Below are 20,903 nucleotides of genomic sequence, written 5' to 3'. Positions count from 1 at the left end.
TGGGTAGGAGGTCGAAGCGGGCCGTCCGAGGTTGGGCGACTATCAGGTTGGAAGCTGTGGGAGGAAGATCTCCAGAGGAGATGAGGTCAGTGACAGTCCTGGAAACAATGGCTTGATGTTCAGTGGTGGGGTCATGGTCCAGGAAGAGGTAGGAGGAAGTGTCTGCGAGTTGACGCTCAGCCTCTGCGAGGTAGAGGTCAGTGCGCCAGACAACAACAGCACCAGCCTTGTCAGCAGGTTTGATGACAATGTTGGGGTTGGACCTTAGAGAACGGAGTGCAGTAAGTTCAGAGAGAGACAGATTAGAATGGGTGAGAGGAGCAGAGAAATTGAGACGACTAATGTCACGCCGAAATTTCGTCTCAAAAAGGGTCATGAGGACTCGAAACGTCAACTCCTTTCTTCTCCGCCGATGCTGCCAGACCTGCTGAGTTTTCCCAGGTAATTCTGTTTTTGTTTTGGATTTCCAGCATCCGCAGTTTTTTGTTTTTATCTATAGTAACAATAGCTCATCCTCTCATGAGAATGCTACAAGCTAATAACATTGAAAGGTACTGACAGCTACAATTCTCACTGATAGCTACTGCTACTAACCCCAAAATTAACTACAAACAAATACGGATTCCACATAATGACTGATGGTGGGGGGAGGGGAAGTGATTACATTTGAGGAGCGCGTGAATTAAACAAAAGAACTGGCATTTAAGTACCTCCTGAAATAGATTAGTATCACATGATTACTTGCAAGTACGTTATTCTCAAATTCAACATGGCTTGGCTTATGTGTCTGAGTTAGGTAAAGTACTAGCCAGTTAGCAAACTAAAAAGAAAACCTTTGGTATAATACCCTGAATACTTATGCTATCGAAAGCACAGTCACATAGGGTGAAATTTAGTTGCAGCGGCGCAAGTCCAACCTCCACGGCTTGGAGACCAGTAGGGGAGGAGGGGAGGGGGAGGCGGCAAGTGATGGGGATGGGGGCGGTGAGCAAGAGGGGACGGGGTGGGGGGGGCAGGGACCGAAGGGGGGGGGGGCAAGGAGCGAAGGGGGGCCAGGGAGCGAGGGGAGCAGGGAGCGCGGGGGGTGCAGGGAGCTGGGGGGGCAGGGAGCGAGGGGGGGGGGATGGTCATGGAGAGAGGGATGAGAGGGTTAGGGGGAGAAAGGGAGGTGGAAGGGAGAGATGGGAGGAGGGAGCTGAGCGAGGGTGAGGGGAGACAGAGAGGTGGGGGGGAGGCAGAGAGGTGGGGGGGAGGCAGAGAGGCGGGGGGGAGGCAGAGAGGCGGGGGGGGAGGCAGAGAGGGCGGGGAGGGGGAGAGAGGGCGGGGAGGGGGAGAGAGGGCGGGGAGGGGGAGAGAGGGCGGGGAGGGGGAGAGAGGGCGGGGAGGGGGGAGAGAGGGCGGGGAGGGGGGAGAGAGGGCGGGGAGGGGGGAGAGAGGGCGGGGAGGGGGGAGAGAGGGCGGGGGAGGGGGGAGAGAGGGCGGGGAGGGGGGGAGAGAGGGCGGGGAGGGGGAGAGAGGGCGGGGAGGGGGAGAGAGGGCGGGGAGGGGGGAGGGAGGGCGGGGAGGGGGGAGGGAGGGCGGGGAGGGGGGAGAGAGGGCGGGGAGGGGGGGAGAGAGGGCGGAGAGGGGGGAGAGAGGGCGGAGAGGGGGGAGAGAGGGCGGGGAGGGGGGAGAGAGGGCGGAGAGGGGGGGAGAGAGGGCGGAGAGGGGGGAGAGAGGGCTGGGAGGGGGGAGAGAGGGCGGGGAGGGGGGAGAGAGGGCGGGGAGGGGGGAGAGAGGGCGGGGAAGGGGGAGAGAGGGCGGGGAGGGGGGGAGAGAGGGCGGGGAGGGGGGGAGAGAGGGCGGGGAGGGGGAGAGAGGGCGGGGAGGGGGGGAGAGAGGGCGGGGAGGGGGGAGAGAGGGCGGGGAGGGGGGAGAGAGGGCGGGGAGGGGGGAGAGAGGGCGGGGAGGGGGGAGAGAGGGCGGGGAGGGGGGAGAGAGGGCGGGGAGGGGGGAGAGAGGGCGGGGAGGGGGGAGAGAGGGCGGGGAAGGGGGGAGAGAGGGCGGGGAAGGGGGGAGAGAGGGCGGGGAAGGGGGAGAGAGGGCGGGGAGGGGGGAGAGAGGGCGGGGAGGGGGAAGAGAGGGCTGGGAGGGGGATTGGGGATGGCTGAAAGGGGGTCGGGGATTGGGGGTGGCTGAAAGGCGTTGGGGGATTGGGGGTGGCTGAAAGGGGCTGGGGTTTGGGGGTGGCTGAAAGGGGCTGGGGGATTGGGGGTGGCTGAAAGGGGCTGGAGGATTGGGGATGGCTGAAAGGGGGTGGGGGATTAGGGGTGGCTGAAAGGGGGTGGGGGATTAGGGGTGGCTGAAAGGGGGTGGGGGATTGGGGGTGGCTGAAAGGGTGTCGGGGATTAGGGGTGGCTGAAAGGGGGTGGGGGATTAGGGGTGGCTGAAAGGGGGTGGGGGATTGGGGGTGGCTGAAAGGGGGTCGGGGATTGGGGGTGGCTGAAAGGGGTTGTGGGATTGGGGGTGGCTGAAAGGGGCTGGGGTTTGGGGGTGGCTGAAAGGGGCTGGGGGATTGGGGGTGGCTGAAAGGGGCTGGAGGATTGGGGATGGCTGAAAGGGGGTGGGGGATTAGGGGTGGCTGAAAGGGGGTGGGGGATTAGGGGTGGCTGAAAGGGGGTGGGGGATTAGCGGTGGCTGAAAGGGTGTGGGGGATTGGGGGTGGGGGATTGGGGCGGCTGAAAGGGGCTGGAGGATTGAGGTGGCTGAAAGGGGGTCAGGGATTGGGGGTGGCTGAAAGGGGTTGGGGGATTGGGGGTGGCTGAAAGGGACTGGGGGATTGGGGGTGGCTGAAATGGGCTGGGGGATTGAGTTGGCTGAAAGGGGGTCGGGGATTGGGGGTTGCTGAAAGGGGATAGGGGATTGGGGCTGGCTGAAAGCGGCTGGGGGGTTGGGGGCTGGTGGATTGGGCGAGGCTGAAAGGGGCTGGGGGATTGGGGGTGGCTGAAAGGGGATGGGGGATTGGGGGTCGGGGATTGGGGGTGGCTGAAAGGGGGTGGGGGATTGGGGGTGGCTGAAAGGGGCTGGGGAATTGGGGGAGGCTGAAAGGGGCTGGGGGATTGGTGATGACTGAAAGGGGCTGGGGGACTGGGGGGCGGCCGAAAGGGGCTGGGGGATTGGGGGTGGGGGATTGGGGGTGACTGAAAGGGGGTGGGGGTGGGGATTGGGGGTGGGGGTCTGGTGGTGGGGGATTGGGGATTTTGGGTGGCTGAAAAGGGGTGGGGGATTGGGGGTGGCTGAAAGGGGGTGGGGGATTGGGGATGGCTGAAAGAGAGTGGGGGTTTGGGGATGGCTGAAAGGGGCTGGGGGATTGGGGGTGGCTGAAAGGGGCTGGGGGATTGGGGGTGGCTGAAAGGGGCTGGGGATTGGGCGTGGGGGAATGGGCGGGGGTCAGGGGAGAGCAGGGCGGGGGTCAGGGGAGAGCAGGTTTGACCACCGCCAGTTAGTGTCATATACCTATAACTCTTTTTAGTATAATTACTGGCTGCATATAGTGACACCGCTATTCTTGGTCAGAATGGAGATGATTTGGTTAAACACTAAGTGACATGGATTGATTTTTAATTTGCATTATGTAGCTGCCTCCCATTCGCTTAGGATAGCCTACGACTTGGGGGAAAATTTGTTGATGTCATAGCCATAGTTATGTTGCTTTTGACCTTCTTGACAGATGATGTTAGCTTGGTGAGATTCCGTAATGCATCCTGTATAAACAGTGCCTATCACAGCACAATATGCCAGTGAAGGGGTGATGTATGGAGTCCTGTGCCAACCGAAAGAACTCCACTATCTTGGACAACATCAAACGTCTCGAGTATTGCTTTTGCGCTACCTGTCCAAGTGAGTGCAAGAATTCCATCAAGCTCCTGACTGAACCTTATAAGTGGTGGATTGGCTTTTAGCGGTCAAGAAATTAGCCACTTGTCACTAAGTACTCGGCCTCCGAGCTGCTCACATAACTAGTGTTAATATGACTAGCCCATTTAAGCTTTAGTCAGTGACGACATGCAAGATGCTAAAAGTTGGGGACTTGGCAACGATAGTGCTACTGAAAGATAATGGAGAAAAGGTTGGGGGTTTTCTAGGTGAAGATGGTAATTGCTGGGCACTTGTGGGGCATAATTACCTACTGTCACTTTCCAACCTAAATCTAGATTTTGTCTGACAACTCTGTAGACAGACTGGCAATGGACTACCTTATCATCCAGTAGCTGAGAATGGCACCCAACACCAAAGAATCATCAGCATGCAGCCACTTCCCTCCCTGATCAGAAAAGTCTCCTTAAAATCATTCCCTTAAATACCCCTCCCTGACCGCATTTTCAGATCCCTTTTCTCTCACCCGTTAATATTTCTGTGAATATTTCGTCAGAAATATTGTTCTATAGATTCCTCGATCCAGAGCCCAACTTCTCCACCTCAGAAGTCTCATTCATCAAAGCCGTTTTAAACCAATTCTTCATATCTTTCCTTTTATATATCTTCCAACTATCCAAGCAAATTTCCCTCCCCACATCTCATCTAATCTATGAAGCTTTCCACCCACTACTTCAATCCCCCTTCTGACCTAGCTTTTAACTTCCCAGTTTACTCAACTTCCTTAGGTTCAATGTTGCCAACGTCATTAACCTCTCCCTATTGTTTTGTTTCTTTCTTCCATTTCTGGGAGACTACGTGCTTTCACCCCTACCTAACTCTCATGGAATACTAACCATACCTACAACCAAGTCCGAGATTAACCATTACAACACTGCATAAATTTCAGCTGATGCAAAACTCCTTGGTCCATACCCTCTTCTACACAAAGGCCATCAAAATAATCACTATTATCCTTCCTAAATCCCATTATACACAGTGTGCTCTCAGGAAATAAACTTAAAAGAGCAGGGCGAGGGTCAGAGGAGAGCAGGGCTGGAGAGTAAGGGAGTCGGTAGAGAGCAGGGCGGGAGGGTAAGGGAGTTGGTAGAGAGCAGGGCGGTGGGGTAAATGAGTCGGTAGAGAGCAGGGTGGCTGCATGAGGGGATCGGTGGAGAGCAGGGTCAGAAAGTGGGTTGCTGGAGAACGAGAGAGCAGGGAAAGGGGTGTTGGAGGCGATGGGGGGAAAAGGGATGTTGGAGGCAAGGCATGGATCTTTCAGCACACCTCCATTCTCAATGCCGGTTCCCTCGATGGGGCACCGAGTGCCTGTCATCGAATACCTCCCAAAGGCAAATCCAACAAAAGTTGGCTGAGCAGCCTTGAGGGACCACAGGAGACCCATGCAAGCTTTGTTAAATTCCTGAGCCACCACTAAATTCTGGTAGGCTCAGAGATAATTGGTGTCAAGTGGCTCATCAGTGATCCTAATTGGCATCCTGGTAGGATTCCCGCCCCTGACTTAACTGAGGTCAGTTTTCCTGTTGCAGATACTTCCATCTGATTCTCCCAGCATCCTCCATCCCTCCCATTCCCTTCCACACCCACTCCATCATGCCCGGTTTGGCGGATTCCACTAAATTTTCACTGAGTTCGGGATCAAAGACAGCATGCAACTAACAAATTCTACTACTTTTTTTAATAAGCTAAAGAATTAACTGTACTACGATAACCTCAATAAAAAGGTCAAAAATGTATTAACAAGCCGCTATTAAATCTTATTCCCATTTCGATAATTAGATCTGTGTCACACATCAGCTAATGATGAGACTTCTATCCAGTCCAAGGACTTCATCAATTTTGCAGTGAAATGAGCACTGGGAGATGCAACCATGCCCTGGAAAAGATTCCATTAAAAATCCATCATTCTGAGAACGTCCTAACCTCTTCCCCACAGAAACACAACAAATATCAGAAATTCAGCCACATGGGGAGAAATGTTAGACTCAGATACCACAATTTGATGATGCTCCACACAAGTGTAACAGAGCACTACACTGCTGCACACAAAAGGTTTTAGAAATGCATCATGTTTGTTTCTAAAGGATTTTCTTAAATAACAATTATTTTACTTCGAAAGTGCCAAAATTACCATTTGAATAAACCAAATGGTACAAATCAAAATGACATTTAAACTCAAAAGTACTCTTACTGACTTGTCAAAATGGTGGCTGGGGGATGGGAAGGTGGTTGGGAAAAGGTAGGCTAATTAACGTCACATCTGGTTAATAAACAACCTGGTGTCAGATTTGCGGAAGAGGGTGTAGACAGACTTAACAAATCCAGATTTTTCTGAATTAAAGTGACACCTAGACAGCCAACCTTTCTGCACTTATATACGCAGCAACCTCTACCCATAAATGCACAATCTGTAGAAAAACTGTTTCATTTTACAAAGAACTCTTAAACATGCAGCTGCATGTAACCAACATCTGCAATTCCTGTGCTTTTGCACATAGAAAAAGAAATCGATATTGAATTTCAAATTGAAATGAAAAATTAACTGGTGTGAAAATTATGTGCTTTCACTTACCTGTATTTATTATTCAGTAATTCCTAGTGAAATAAGAATCTGGACTACAGTTTCTTGCACAAATTAGGGTTTTTTGAACTATAGACTTTTACACCCATTACTATGTGCTAGTTATAATCAATTATTGTTCATGACATCAATTGTATTTTTACAATGTTATATAATTATTATAAAATGTAAAATCTGCATCTAAGTATATATATTTTAAAATAGGGAAGTAAATCGGATGAAAATAATTCAGATAATAATGTTTTCCCTATGCTGACTCTAGATAAAAAGGCTAGACACTGTGTCCCTATTTATACCTGAAACCTAACAATCTACAAGCATGACTTACAGCAGTTGATAAGCCTTTTGGAATTGCAGTCAGGAAGTCGTAAAAAATCTGAAGGTCTTGGGTAGCAGAATGAGGAATGTCACCATACCTGATGTACATAGATAGACAGCTAATGCATGGGAATCTGAGCCTCAAGGGGCTAGGTTAAAGAGACTTCCAAAGGCTCAAAACAGAAAGACCAGTTGTTGCATCCAAATCTGACACTCAAAATTGTCAAATTAACTCCTCTACAGGAATCAGACTTTATGGTACAGAGGTACCATGGAGGAATGCTGTGCTGATAACTGGCTTTGGTCCCTGTTAAATGATAATGCTATAATGTTATATCACTGCATACTTCATTTTTATCTCTTACTGTAGGCAATACAGTTAACAGGTTATAATGGCTATGGCAACTTGTAGGTCATGTTTTCAAACACCATTTGCACAATTAAAAAAAGAATCATTTATGGGATGTGGACATCATTGGCTAGGCCAGCATTTATTACCCATCCCTAATTGCCCTTGAGAAGATGGTGGTGAGCTGCCTTCTTGAACCGCTGCAGTCCATGTTGTGTAGGTACACCCATAGTGCTGATAGGGAGGAAGTTCCAGGATTTTTCCTGTTATAATGTTTTATTGTGCTTTGTGTTCCAGACAAGGGGGCTGCATGCTATAACACAGTAAATTTACATATCCATTTTACAAAGAACATTTTTTAATGGAATGGTTATTTCAAAAACAAGCAACAATCTTGATGAACTTTAAAAGCTTATTTCAGGGTTTTGAATTCTGCATCTGATCTACACTTATTTTCAAACCATTATATTTTTCAACTTTCATATTGTGCGGCAATAAAATGATTCAGCAACATTCTTATACAATTAATTGGAAGCTAAATGAAATAATTTTAGTAAGAAATAGAAATATAGTTTGAGTTTTTGGTTTATGATGTATTTAAACTGGTTCAGATTTCCAACTGTTAGCCCCAGTTGCAGGATTTTGATACTATAGATCAACATTAGCAAAACTGAAGCCATTAGTTCAGTTCTTGCCAGAACCAGCTTCCAACTTTCGTGGCCATTTGCTAAGGCTTAGCCCAGGTGTTGCGCATTCTAAAATAGGAACATAGAAGCAGGAATAGGCGATTTGACCCTTCAAACCTGCTCTGCCTTTCAACAGGATCATGGTTGATTGGGTTGTGGCTTCAACTCCACTTTCCTGTCTCTCCCCATAACCCTTGACTATCAAAAATGTATCTAATTCTGCCTTCGATAAATTCAATGACCCAGCCTCCACTGCTTTCTGGAGAAGAGAATTCCACAGACTAACGGCGTTCAGAGAAAACATTTCTCCTCATCTCCGTCTCAAAAGGGAGACCTCATTCTTAAACTGTGTCCCTAATTCTAGTCTCTCCTACAAGGGGAAACATCCTCTCAGCATCCACCCTGTCAAGTCCCCTCAGGATCTTAATTGTTTCAATAAAGTCACCTCTCATTCTTCTAAACTCCAATGGGTATTGGCCTAACCTGCTCCACCTTTCTTCATAAGATAAACCCTTCATCTTAAAGCTCTGTTTGATCTCAAGCTTTGCTCATGACTAAGATTGGCTTTGAAACATATGCCAATTAACATACTTCACCTCCTCTGCCCTTTCATTTGTGCCTTCATCACTTCAACAGATTTCTCAATTGGTCTTTTCAGTGACCACTCCACTGCCATTAACTGCAGCTAACCCACAACTCAGTCACCTAAGTCCTTGTACACCTCAGGTAGCCCTAATGCCCAAGCAACCAAAGCCATAGGCTTGCATCAGTCTATCTTATCTGGGAATCCTCCAGCCAAATATCCAAATCAGCAACTTCTATTTCTGATTCCTGTTTGTTCCATTACTTTTACTTTCCCATCGGCACCAGCTGATTTTTCTGTAATTGTACCCCAATGCTTTGTTACCTCTCCCCTTGCTGGAAAACACCTCTAAATACTTACCACTTAATTACGCTTGGGTTTTCCTAATTTCCACCCTTAAATTACTTATCCCCTGCTCAGTGCCCACCTTCTTCCATTGTGCAGTACTTGGATAGTGAATTATACTGTAGCTACAAGTCTGAAATCAGTATATTAGTACTGGGCGTTAGTACATTAGTACAATCAGTAATTAGTACTGGATATCTGGTCTAGTAATCCAAAGACACAGGGTAATGCTCTGGGGACCAGAGTTCGAATCCCGCCACAGCAGATGGTGGAATTTGAATTCAATAATAATCTGGAAATAAAAGTCTAATGATGACTATGGAACCATTGCCGATTGTTGTAAAAACCCATCTGGTTCACTAATGCCCTTTAGGGAAGGAATTCTGTCGTCCTTACCTGGTCTGGCCTACATGTGACTCCAGACCCACAGCAATGTGGTTGACTCTTAAATGCCCTCTGAAATGGCCTAGCAAGCCACTCAATTGTAACAATCTGCTAAAAAGTCACAAAAAAGGAATGAAGCCAGGTGGGCTACCTGGCATTGAACTAGGCACCTGAAACAACAACGGCAATCTCAGCCCTGTCAACCCTGCAAAGTCCTCCTTACTAACATCTGGGGGCTAGTGCCAAAATTGGGTGAGCAGTCTCACAGGCTAGTCAAGCATCAGCCTGACATAGTCATCTTCACAGAATCATACCTTACAGATAATGTCCCAGACTCCACCATCACCATCCTTGGATATGTCCTGCCCACTGGCAGGACAGACCCAGCAGAGGTGGCAGCACAGTGGTATACAGACGGGAGGGAGTTTCCCTGGGAGTCCTCAACATCGATTCCGGACCCCATGAAGTCTCATGGCATCAGGTCAAACGTGGACAAGGAAACCTCCTGCTGATTACCACGTACCGCCCTCCCTCGGCTGATGAGTCAGTGCTCCTCCATGTTGAACATCACTTGGAGGAAGCACCAAGGGTGGCAAGGGTATAGAATTTACTCTGGGTGGGGGACTTCAATGTTCATCACCAAGAGTGGCTCAGTAGCTGTAGTGGGAAGATCTCCAGAGGAGATGAGGTCAGTGAAAGTCCTGGAAACAATGGCTTGATGTTCGGGCATGATGCCACCACCAAACACATCTTCCCTTCACCCCACCTGTTAGCATTCCATAGGGCCCATGCCCTCCAGGACACCCTGGTCCACTCCTCCATCACCCCCTACACCTCAACCCCCTCCCACGGCATCTTCCCATGCAATCGCAGAAGGTGCAACACCTGCCCCTTTACTTCCCCCCTTCTCACCGTCCAAGGGTCCAAACACTCCTTTCAAGTGAAGCAGCGCTTCACTTGCACTTCTCTCAATTTAGTCTACTGCATTTGCTGCTCCCAATGTGGTCTCCTCTACATTGGAGAGACCAAATGCAGACTGGGTTAACGCTTTGCAGAACACATTTGGTCTGTCTGCAAGCATGACCCAGACCTTCCTGTCGCTTGCCATTTCAACACACCACCCTGCTCTCATGCCCACATGTCCATCCTTGGCCTGCTGCAATGTTCCATTGAAGCTCAACACAAACTGGAGGAACAGCACCTCATCTTCCGATTATGCACTTTACAGCCTTCCGGACTTAACATTGAGTTCAACAACTTCAGATTATGAACTCTCTCCTCCATCCTCACCCCTTTTTGATCCCCTTTTTTCAAATATTTATTTTTTCATTTTTATATATACATTTTTTCCCCACCTATTTCTATTATTTTTAAAATTAATTTCCATTCATTATTTTACCCCCACCTTTTAGCCTATTGTTCTCCTTGCTCCCACACCATCCTCCTCCTCCTCTCTCCACCACCCCCCCCCAGCCCCCCCCCAACCTGGGCCATCTGTCACTGGTTCACCCTGCTTTCTACTCTTAATGTCACCATTAGCACCTCCTTTAGCCAGTGTCACCACCATAAACACCCCTTTGACCTTTTGTTTATGACATCTTTTGCAATATCTCCTTTGCCTCCACCTATCATTGGCCTTCTATCCAGCTTCACCTGTCCCACCCCCTTGTACAGTATATATTTCACATTTTTACTTCCCGTTAGTTGTGAAGAGTCATCTGGACTCAACACATTAACTCTTTCTCTCCACTGATGCTGTTTTTTTCCAGCAAGGAGTTCAAAGGATTATTGCCTAATCACTTCTTAAACCAGATTTGCCATTACTTTTTAACTCCATGTATTGTCAAACTCAAGTCTATGAACAGCAAGTAAATATACTGCAGAAAAAAAGACAGGTTGATGTTCGGGTATGTAAACTCCTTATCATGACTAAAAGATGGACTAATATGATCCATCTTCCATATGAACATCTTCCTGTTTTGATAAAGATCTGCACATCATAAACACCATCGGCTTCTTTCCACAGATACAGCTAGGCTGCTATGTATTTTTCCTGTTTTCCAGCTGTATGAAACTGACTTTTCCAGGGGTCTCACACTGCTCTCCTCTGGAATTCAGTGAGAAAGGAAGACTTGCATTGATAAGTAAGCTATTGTTCCTCATCCTTCCATTCTCTAGCCTTCGATTCTAGATGGGACTTTTCTTGTCTGATTCCATTTTTATCTATCTAATCATAGCCGGTGCAGTATTTTCAATGGTTTCTCTTGCCACTCCTACATCATCATATCTGGTGTCCCCAAGGATCTATCCTTGCCCCCCCCCCCTTCTATTTCTCACCTACATAATGCCCTCATGTGCCAGGGCATCATGTATAATTAACATGATGTTAACATGTATCCCAAAAAGAAACTTGAAACAGCTGCCAAAAAGGTTTTTGCAATTTACATAGTATGACAGGAGGTTCTGAAATCAGTAAATGATGTCTCCGAATGCTTGTGATGATTTTACATTAAATATTTACTAAAATAATCCTCCATTGACCAGAAGCTGAACTAGACCAGCCATATAAATACTGTGGCTATAAGAGTAGGTCAGAGGCTGGGAATTCTGCAGCAAGTAACTCACCTCCTGACTTCCCAAAGCCTGTCCACCATCTACAAGGCACAAGTCAGGAGTGTGATGGAATACTCTCCAACAACACTCAAGAAGTTCAACACCATCCAGAACAAAGCAACCTTCTTGATTGGTATCCTATCCATCACCTTCAGCATTCACTCCCTCCAGCATTGATGCACGGTGCTAGCAATGTGTACCATCTACAAGATGTGCTGCAGTAATTCACAAAGGCTCCTTCGACAGCCTGTGACCTCTAGCACCTAGAAGGACACAACCACCTTCAAGTTCCCCTCCAAGGAAAACACCATCCTGAGTTGAAAACTATAATCGCCGTTTCTTCACTGTTGCTGGGTCAAAATCCTGGAACTCACTTCCTAACAGCATTGTGGGTGTTCTTACAACACAGACTGCAGCGGTTCAAGAAGGCAGCTCACCACCTCTTTCTCAAGGACAATGCAGGATGCTAGCCTAGCAAAGGACACCTACATCCCATGAACCATTTCAGATATCACAGATATCAGTGTTCACCCAATTCTTTCTCTTGAGTATTCCCAATTAAACACCCCACAATTGGGGGCTGTGCCTTCAGCTGGTCAGCCCTAAGCTCTGGAATTCCCTCTCACCACTCTGCCTCTCTTACCATCTGTAAGATGCACCTTAAGACTGACCTCTTTGACATTTTTGGTTGTCAACCGTAATACTTGGCTTAGTGTCATATTTTGCTTCATAAAACTCTTGTGAAAGCACTTTTGGAAATTTTATTATGATAAAGATGCTTTATAAGTATTTGCTGTTGTTAATATAGCATCTTTCTCAACCTCAAGTAGTGCCAATGGGCTTTACGGGCATTTGCGGTAAAGTGTGGTCACTGTTGTAAAGTAGCAGCCAATTTGTGCACAGCAAGGTCCCAAAAACAGCCGTGAGTTACTGAATGACCAGTTTTGTTAGTTGTCCCATTAAACATTGCCACTGTTGCAAATCCCCAATAATGCTACAATTGCAGTCTCAATGCAACTCCGGGATGTTTTACACCAGAAGAGTTACATAAATGCCATTTTAGGTCTATTAGGATTTCCAAAAACTGCTGCATGGACAGGACCAGCAAGAACTAAACGATAACACTATCGGACTGGGATGAGCCATTTTTGTACACCTTATTCTGACTATAATGCAATTAAACACAAATTACACCAAACCACAAATATTGTCTCTATGCCATTGTATTGATGTTTGAAATTATGGCTTTTACAGAGTTAAGCTGGGTGTTGAATCCATCAGGCCACCCAGAGCTGGCTCTGATTTAGTGCAATTACCTCCAGGCAGGGATCAGCTTTCAGACCCGCCGCCAGCTCCTGTGCGCTTTGCTGCATCACCCAGCCCTGCACCGGCCCAGCCATGCACTCCACTGCCGGCCTGTCCACTGGCCCCGACTCCGGGCTCCCGCTCTCTCCGGCCGGCCTGTCCACTGGCCCCGAGTCCGAGCTCCCTCCGGCCGGCCTGTCCACTGGCCCCGAGTCCGGGCTCCCGCTCCCTCCGGCTGGCCTGTCCACTGGCCTCGAGTCCAAGCTCCCTCCGACCGGCCTGTCCACTGGCCCTGAGTTCGGGCTCCCGCTCTCTCCGGCTGCTCGTGGCAGACACAGCTCCATCTCCTCAGCCATAAAACAGTTGGTTTCTGAACAGCCTCCCGGCTTCTAGGCCGGTTACCTCGGCGACGGGACGAGCGCGTCAGCACAATCGTTTGGCCCCACTTACCCGCCCATCCTGCAGGCGGCGCTAGGACCGAGTCCAGGAGCGGAGCGTCACCCTCCCACCCTGCAGGTGGCGCTGTGACCGAGTCCGGAAGCGGAGCATCACCCTCCCACCCTGCAGGTGACGCTGTGACCGAGCCAGGGAGCGGAGCGTCACCGTCCCCACCCTGCAGGCGGCGCAGTTTTCGCGCCCTGCAAGCGTGGCGACACCTGGTGGTCGGAGGGCCGAACCGTACAGCACTCATGCGGGTGCCCATGATGTTTAAAACCACCGGGGAAGTTGCGACAGTTTCAAACTAGAAACTCTCAACTTCCAGGGTAGAACCCAATTAATTGGCCCAAAAATTTCTATTGCAGGCCAACGAACGGCGGTGTGGTGTTAGACTTTGCTCGTGCGCATCTAATATGGACGATGCAATTTGCTGCAATTGCGGGGTAGAGATATCCCTTTCCAGCGCAATCCGTGTACAGTAAGTCCTCGTTTTAAGTTGTGGTCCCGTTCCTGGAATAGTGGCTTTAAATAGAACGACGTTACGTGAATCGTGGGTTCCCATAGGAATCCGTGTTCAAGCTGAAGTAAAACGATGTACAAGTTGTAATACTGTACCATACGGGTGCAGCACAGTGCATTCCTAGCTGAAATTACTTGCAAAATAAAATAAATTACAAAATATAAAATAAACCCTGTATATATTCAAATTAGATACTCATCAACCTCAGGGTGTTTTAAAACATCCAATTTCACTGCGAGGCTGATGCCTTTTCTTGCTTTCTTTGCAGCAACAGGCACATACCAGCACTTACTGGACGTTTCAGGCTCACATTTAAAAGTAGTTAAAAAGTCTCACCCACAGCAGTCACTATTGAAACTCCAAAAGTTAAATCAAATTTAAATCCAACGTTTTACTTAAAAAAAAAACCTCTGGCTTTGGATGCCTGTGTATTTTTTAAATAAATGATGTTGCCCCAAATACAGCACAAACAAATTCCGTAGCAGTGTCACGATTTGGGTCAAAGGACCCAATGTTACATGAAGGGAGCTGATGTGCGATGACACACACGCCAGTGAAGACAAATGCCAATGAAGACAGACGGTGATGACACATGATCACATGTGCACAATGAAAACAGACAGCAATGGCGTGAGGCAATGATGCAAAATGATTCTAAAGGAGAAATTACAACTTAAATAGTGGAAAACTGCCCTAAAACGAAACTTACTTTAAAATGAAAACAACTTTAAAGCAGGGCGACTTAAAATGGGGACTTACACATCCTTGGTTAATCAGGAAATACAGTAAGAATGGTGAATTCACTGTCAAATCAGGAACATAAAGAAAACAATAATGGTATTTTATTCAAGAAACAAGTTCGCAGTCCAAAGGCTGAATTGCAGTGTGATATGTATATTTTAAAAAATCATATATAGACTAAGAAATCCAGTTAAAAACATGGAAACATGATCATGTAGTAACAAAAATAGACAAACAAATTCAGCAGGTAACAGGAAGTGGTGGACAGTATATTAAAAGAAGGAATATTGAATTAAAATTACAACCAATACATCATTCTTACATTACAGGCACTGAGGTACAAATAGATTTCATTATTTAACGACTTCACTGAAGACCCAAACCACATAAGGAATATGGCAACATTGATACCTTTCTGCTCTACATCTTATGGGGTTCAATTTACTCAAACATCTGAGTTGCTTTGATTGCTCTGAGAGTGGTAACCAGTTCTGAAATTGTGTAGATTGCTTAAAGGACTTTATGAACTTTATACACATATTAACTCTTCTTGTTTGTAAGGTTTGAAGCTTTATGACATGAAGGGCATTGCCATATACCAGTACTGAGGGCCTAAGATTAATCTCAGTGCACACTTTTGCATTTTTTCCATCTGAATTTATAATAGTATTCAGAAATTTATTGTTTTCAGTTTTACTAGATACATTAAAACTTGATACTCCAACCCAAGGACTTGTCTATGCCCGGTATTTAGACATACACCTCAAACAGGTTTATTTCAAGCAGGATGCCATTTTCAGTTAAGAAAATCATTTAAAACATGAAATTTATCATAATTAACCTTGCCAACCACTGATCAAAAAGAACAAGGCACATGGGAACACTACCACCTGCAAGTTTCCCTCCAAATTACACACCATTCTAACTGGGAAGTATATCCTGTTCCTTCACTGTCACTGGATCAAAGTCCTGGAACTCCCTGTCTAACAACACTGTGGAGGTACACTGGCTACAGTTGTTCAAGAAGGCAGCTCACTACAACAAATACTCAGATCTTATAGAAGAATAAAAAGAGGAAACGTGGTTGGAAAATCATCTTGGGGTCACATATGACTGCAAGATTGTGAATAGTCTAGCTCAGCCTCAGACAGTTGCCAGAGAGAGTTGTGGAGTCAGTGGCCAGGGAACAGACTTTGTGACAGGGACTATTGTGACTCAATATTTAATTAGATTAAAAAATGCTGCTTATCCAGTACCAGATGTTGGACTAGCAGTCTGACAATTTAGAGATAGTGGAAGGGTCAGAGAGGTGGTAAGATAGAGCTGGGCGTCATCAGTACACATGTGGAAACTGATATGTTTCCAGATTATGTCACCAAGGGGTGGCATGTATATGAGAAATAGGAGCCAAGTAAAGATCCTTGGGGACACCAGAGGTGACACTGCGGGAGCAGAAAGAAAAACCATTGTACATGATTCTCTTAAAGCCTATATTCTAGTGCTAACCACTCCCATAGATATGTTGCCCTGTGCAACTACAATTATGGCAACTATCCACTCACATGCAGAAGTGGTAGCATATTTTCTATCCAGAAAGAATGGATAATCTAACATGACCAATTACCAATCTGTTAGTCTCCTTCCGCAAATCAGTAAATTAATGGAAGGAGTCATTAATAGTGCCATCAAGAAACATTTACCCATCATTAACCTACATGATGATGTACAGTTCAGGTTTCACCAGGAGCACTCTACTGTTATCCACAGCATAGCCTTAATCCAAACATGGGCACAAGAGCTGAATGTTTCAAGGCAAGATGCAATCAAGTATGGTACCCAACTCACCATAAAACTTAAGTAACTGTTGGTGAGTGACTCAAGGAAAATCTGCCAGTGGCTGATGTTACACCAACACAAAGGAAAATAATTGTAGTTGTTGGCAGTTTCTCATTTCTCTTCACAGCACCAAACATCATTGCAGGAGCTGCTAATGGGAGCATCTTAGCACAACCATCTGCTACTGTTTCAATGATCCCTTTGCCATAATGTCAACATACACCCCCATTCCTGACAGTTCTAGTGTTAGCTCCATTCACAACTCCTCTACTAGTGACAAAGCCATGCCATCAGCAACTTGGGAGTCACTTTTGACCAGATTGAACTGAACAAGTAACATGGCTACACGAACATAGCAGAGGCTGGGTATTCTACAACTAGAGGTTCACCTCCTGACTCCTCAAAACCTCTCCACCATCTGCAAGGTTCATGCCAGCGGTTTCAGAAGTAATGAAGATGCCTAACACCACAAGGGACAGAGCAGTTTACTAGACTGGTACCCTTCCACTGTACTCAATATCCATCCCACCACCACCGCTACCGGGCTGCAGTATGAATAATATGTGGTATGCAGTGCAACACTTCATCAATGTTACTTAATAGCACCTGCATGCTTTGCAACTTCCATCACCAAGAAAGACAAGAGCAGCAATACCATGGGAGCTCCCAATTGCACACCACCTTGACGAGTCAAAATCCTGGAATTCCCTACCAAACACCAGTGTGGTATCACCGAGAATTGCGGCACTTCAAAGAGAAGGCCCACCCTCCTTAGAGCAACTAGCGATGAGCAATACCTGTGGCATTACCAGTGTTGCCCAGAAACAAAGTATAGTGACAGAGAAGCAGGGAAAATAAGACAAAAAGTCAGATCTCAGCTTCAACTCAGCACTGAAAATGTTCTTCTCCTTGTCTCCTCACCTCTGGAGGGACATCACCCACAGAACTTATTTAAATGCTGGGATTGGAGTTTAGGGGATGGGGAAGAGAGAGACAGAGTGTAGTGGGGGAAAGGAAGAGGGAAAGCAGCTGATTTTCCTGCCTTCCTATCACTGTATCATCAAATCTTGGAAAAATCAGTACAAAGGTGGTAGCACTTGCTGGGGTAGCAGTAGAAAGTCCACTGATAGCAAGAAGGAGCCAATAGTGACTACCTCTTCCTTTCTGCTCCCATAACAGCTTCAACAGTCTACAGCTTTAAAAAAAAATATTCATTCACAGGATGTGGGCTTCGCTGGCTGGGCCAGCATTTATTGCCCACCACTAGTTGCCCTTGAGAAGGTGGTGGTGAGTTGCCTTCTTGAACTGCTGCAGTCCATGTGGTGTAGGTGCACCCACAGTGCTGTTAGGGAGGGAGTTCCAGGATTTTGACCCAGCGACAGTGAAGGAACAGCTATATATTTCCAAGTCAGGATGGCTTATCCAGATCCATAATTTAAACAGCTGCAAAACTCTTTGGGGGATTGTCTTACTCATGGTTGCTTCACCTGCTAGTGCAGAAGGTATCTTGCAACAGCATTACTGTATTTTCCTATCTGGCAGTGGCAGACATTCTCTTTTTTCTGATCCAATTAAGTGACACCATACATAATCCCAACACCACTAAGAAAAACTACTACCAAGTGCCTCCTTCACAAAGGGCACCACCAATATAAGTAGCCCAGACAAAGTAAAATTATATGCATAGAATTAGAATAACATTTGTTTTTCAGTGTTGACAATGTATGTCCGTTGATGCCCACCTGTCACAGAAAGCTTCAAATGAACTGAAGGACACTGAGACATTCCATTCCAAAATGACCCTAGGCAGGTACGAGGTATTGGATAAATGGCAAACAGCCAAAACAACCCCACCCTATCCTGGGCATTTGAACCTGTGCATGGGACTCCTTCCACTGAGAGCCCTGTCCTTCGTTTATAATTAGGTTCAAACTTTGGAAGGTGATCCAGGTTCACCGCAGGATTAGGAGATGAAGCAGAAGTCCTCTCCCAAATGCCCTTCAACTGAAAAAAAAAACACTTTGGAGTAAAATATACTCTATACTGTAAAAAAAAACCTTAACCTCACGCTTTGTACTTTTAGTGATTCAGGGTGGAATTTTCCATGCCCATTGGCATCAGCCATGTTCGGTGGCATGAGCAGATGATATGGCAAGAAGGCCAAAATCATGACGTCGCGAAACCAGTTTGCAATTGTCCACTCTGTGTGACAATGGCAGGCCGTGTTTCCCACTGTTGGACATCGGGAATCTCATTGTAATACATCTGCATATTATTATAAGCCCAGCTCGCCGGAATCATCCCCCCATGCTGGATCAACTGAGCACATCGGCATGTTTCACAATACCATGTATAAGGTGTACACTTAATGGGCTGCATTTCAAGGGGAAGTCAGAGGTAAGTGCACAGTAATGTTGTGCAGCTCTCACCAGGGTCGCCTATTGGGCTTCAAGGTTGATGCACGTGGCGGGGGGGCAAGTGCTGCCCTGCAATTGAGGCGAATTGTTGTGGGAGGGGGGAAAGGGCTGCACTGTGGTTGATGGTAGTGTACAAGCACATGCGGGATTGGAATGAGGGAAGCGGCTATGCATTAGCAGAAATCTTGTATAAAGTGACCATTCCTCCGCAGCTGAGACAGTTCAGACACAGTCACGTTGACATGCATGGATTTGGGCCTCTAGCTTATCTGCCCACTCAAGCAACACAGAGGCATGAAAGTGACACCAAATGTTCCAGAGCTTTTCACCCCTCAGGCACTGACTGCAAGCTAATGAGTGTTTTAGTGAACTGCAGAGCAATTGGATGACTGGCATGTTGTACAATCTCCTTGTTAAAGCTGGCCATGGAGCAGTGACTGGTGGAGGGGCTCACAGCACCTTGCAATGTCATCCCGGTTGAACCAGTCTCCCCCATTGTTCAAAGTAACAGTGCAGCCTTGCAGTGTGGGTTAGGAGAATGCCTGTGCCTGAGCTGAGAGCACAGCATGCAGTCCAATAGGCAAAGCTGCCACCAATCGGTCAGGTAGAGTGGGGTGGAGATAGGTGGGGTTTCAAGCAGCCATGCAGTGGACTAAACTCTGGCCATCCAAGTGGTTGCCAGCACTTTCCAGGTTAAGGGGCCTTCAGACTCAACCAAGAGAGGTTCTTAGAACTCCCAAGCCAAACCACTTGTCTCTCTCTTTTATCCTGCGGGAAGAGTATATCAGGGGCATGGAGCCTGGTGACCTAGCTGTATGCCTTGTGGTATACAGGGAGTGAAGAAGGAGAAGAGAGAAACAGAGGCACCTGGCTGTGAAGAGGGAGGAGAAGCACCCTCAGGAAGAAGGGGCAACTGGGGCTCCTGCGCACGCTGCTGAAGAGTCACAGTGAGCCATGTGATGTGCTCACCAGATTGTGATCCTGAGGCTACTCTAAAGGTACGTCCCACCGAGGTATATGTCTCTGTGCTGGTGGAGGGTATGGGTGAGCGCTGTGATGGGACTTCAGGGAGGGTGCCTCCAGATTCCTCTCCAGCGGTTTCTTTGGGGCTAGATTGGAGGCCCTGGGTTATGGACTCCGTCAGCTGTTTCCCAGTTGTGCCTGCAAAAGCATGGAGAGATATTTAATACATGACAAGGGACTGCGGAACAGGATACATCACTCATCACATGGTTGTCTGATGGATGTTGCACTGCTGGATCCTCATTTGGTAGGGCACCGCTGATCTCACTATCAGCATAGAATGGGTCCAGATCCTCACCGGCCAGCTGGATGGCTCTATTTTCAAAGCCCATGAGGATCTTGATTTCAGGCATTCCTCCACCGATCCATGACCTAGCCCTTTTGTTGTGTGCCAGCTGGACCTGCATAAATAGAAATGGAGAGAGCATAATCAGGATGCCTGCCGGGCCAGAAGATAAGTATACCTGGCCTGTGTGGGTGGTGAGTGGTCCCATGGACGGGATGAGGACAATGATGGTATGTGTGAAAAAATGAATGGTGATGTCCCTTGAACTGGCAGAGAGTGAGATCCCTGTGGATGTGTGATGGGCTTGCGAGTGTGTGAGTTGAGAGTGATGAGATGAGTGACTTACCTGGCCAGAATGGAAGAGATCATTTATCCTTTTTCAGCACTGGTTTGGCACTGACCATCACTGCCACCATGTCCCATGCTGGATTAATGATGTTGCTGCCCATCCTGCAGCTAAAGTGGGGATAGAGGACATCACGGCGGCCTCCACGGCATCCTAAAGGCGCTCAAGGGACGCGTCATTAAACCGGGGAGCTGCAGTCTTCTTGCCTTTCAGAGCT

At 47.4% G+C, this 20,903-nt stretch overlaps 1 protein-coding gene across 1 annotated transcript in view; it reads right to left on the bottom strand.

The window, feature by feature from the left end:
• The window catches only part of LOC121287262 (biogenesis of lysosome-related organelles complex 1 subunit 4-like), a 50,580-nt gene extending 37,061 nt beyond the window's left edge, over positions 1-13,519 (bottom strand). The window contains exon 1 of the mRNA XM_041204974.1: positions 13,091-13,519. Coding sequence (XP_041060908.1) covers positions 13,091-13,435 — 345 coding nt within the window. The 5' untranslated portion in view covers positions 13,436-13,519. The remainder of the gene's footprint in view (positions 1-13,090) is intronic.
• Between the last annotated feature and the right edge of the window lie 7,384 nt (positions 13,520-20,903).

This window comes from Carcharodon carcharias, chromosome 14 (genome assembly GCF_017639515.1).
Source record: "Carcharodon carcharias isolate sCarCar2 chromosome 14, sCarCar2.pri, whole genome shotgun sequence".
Lineage (NCBI taxonomy): Eukaryota > Metazoa > Chordata > Chondrichthyes > Lamniformes > Lamnidae > Carcharodon > Carcharodon carcharias.
Note: the sequence above shows the minus strand (reverse complement) of the source record. Positions and strands in the feature narration are given on the sequence as shown.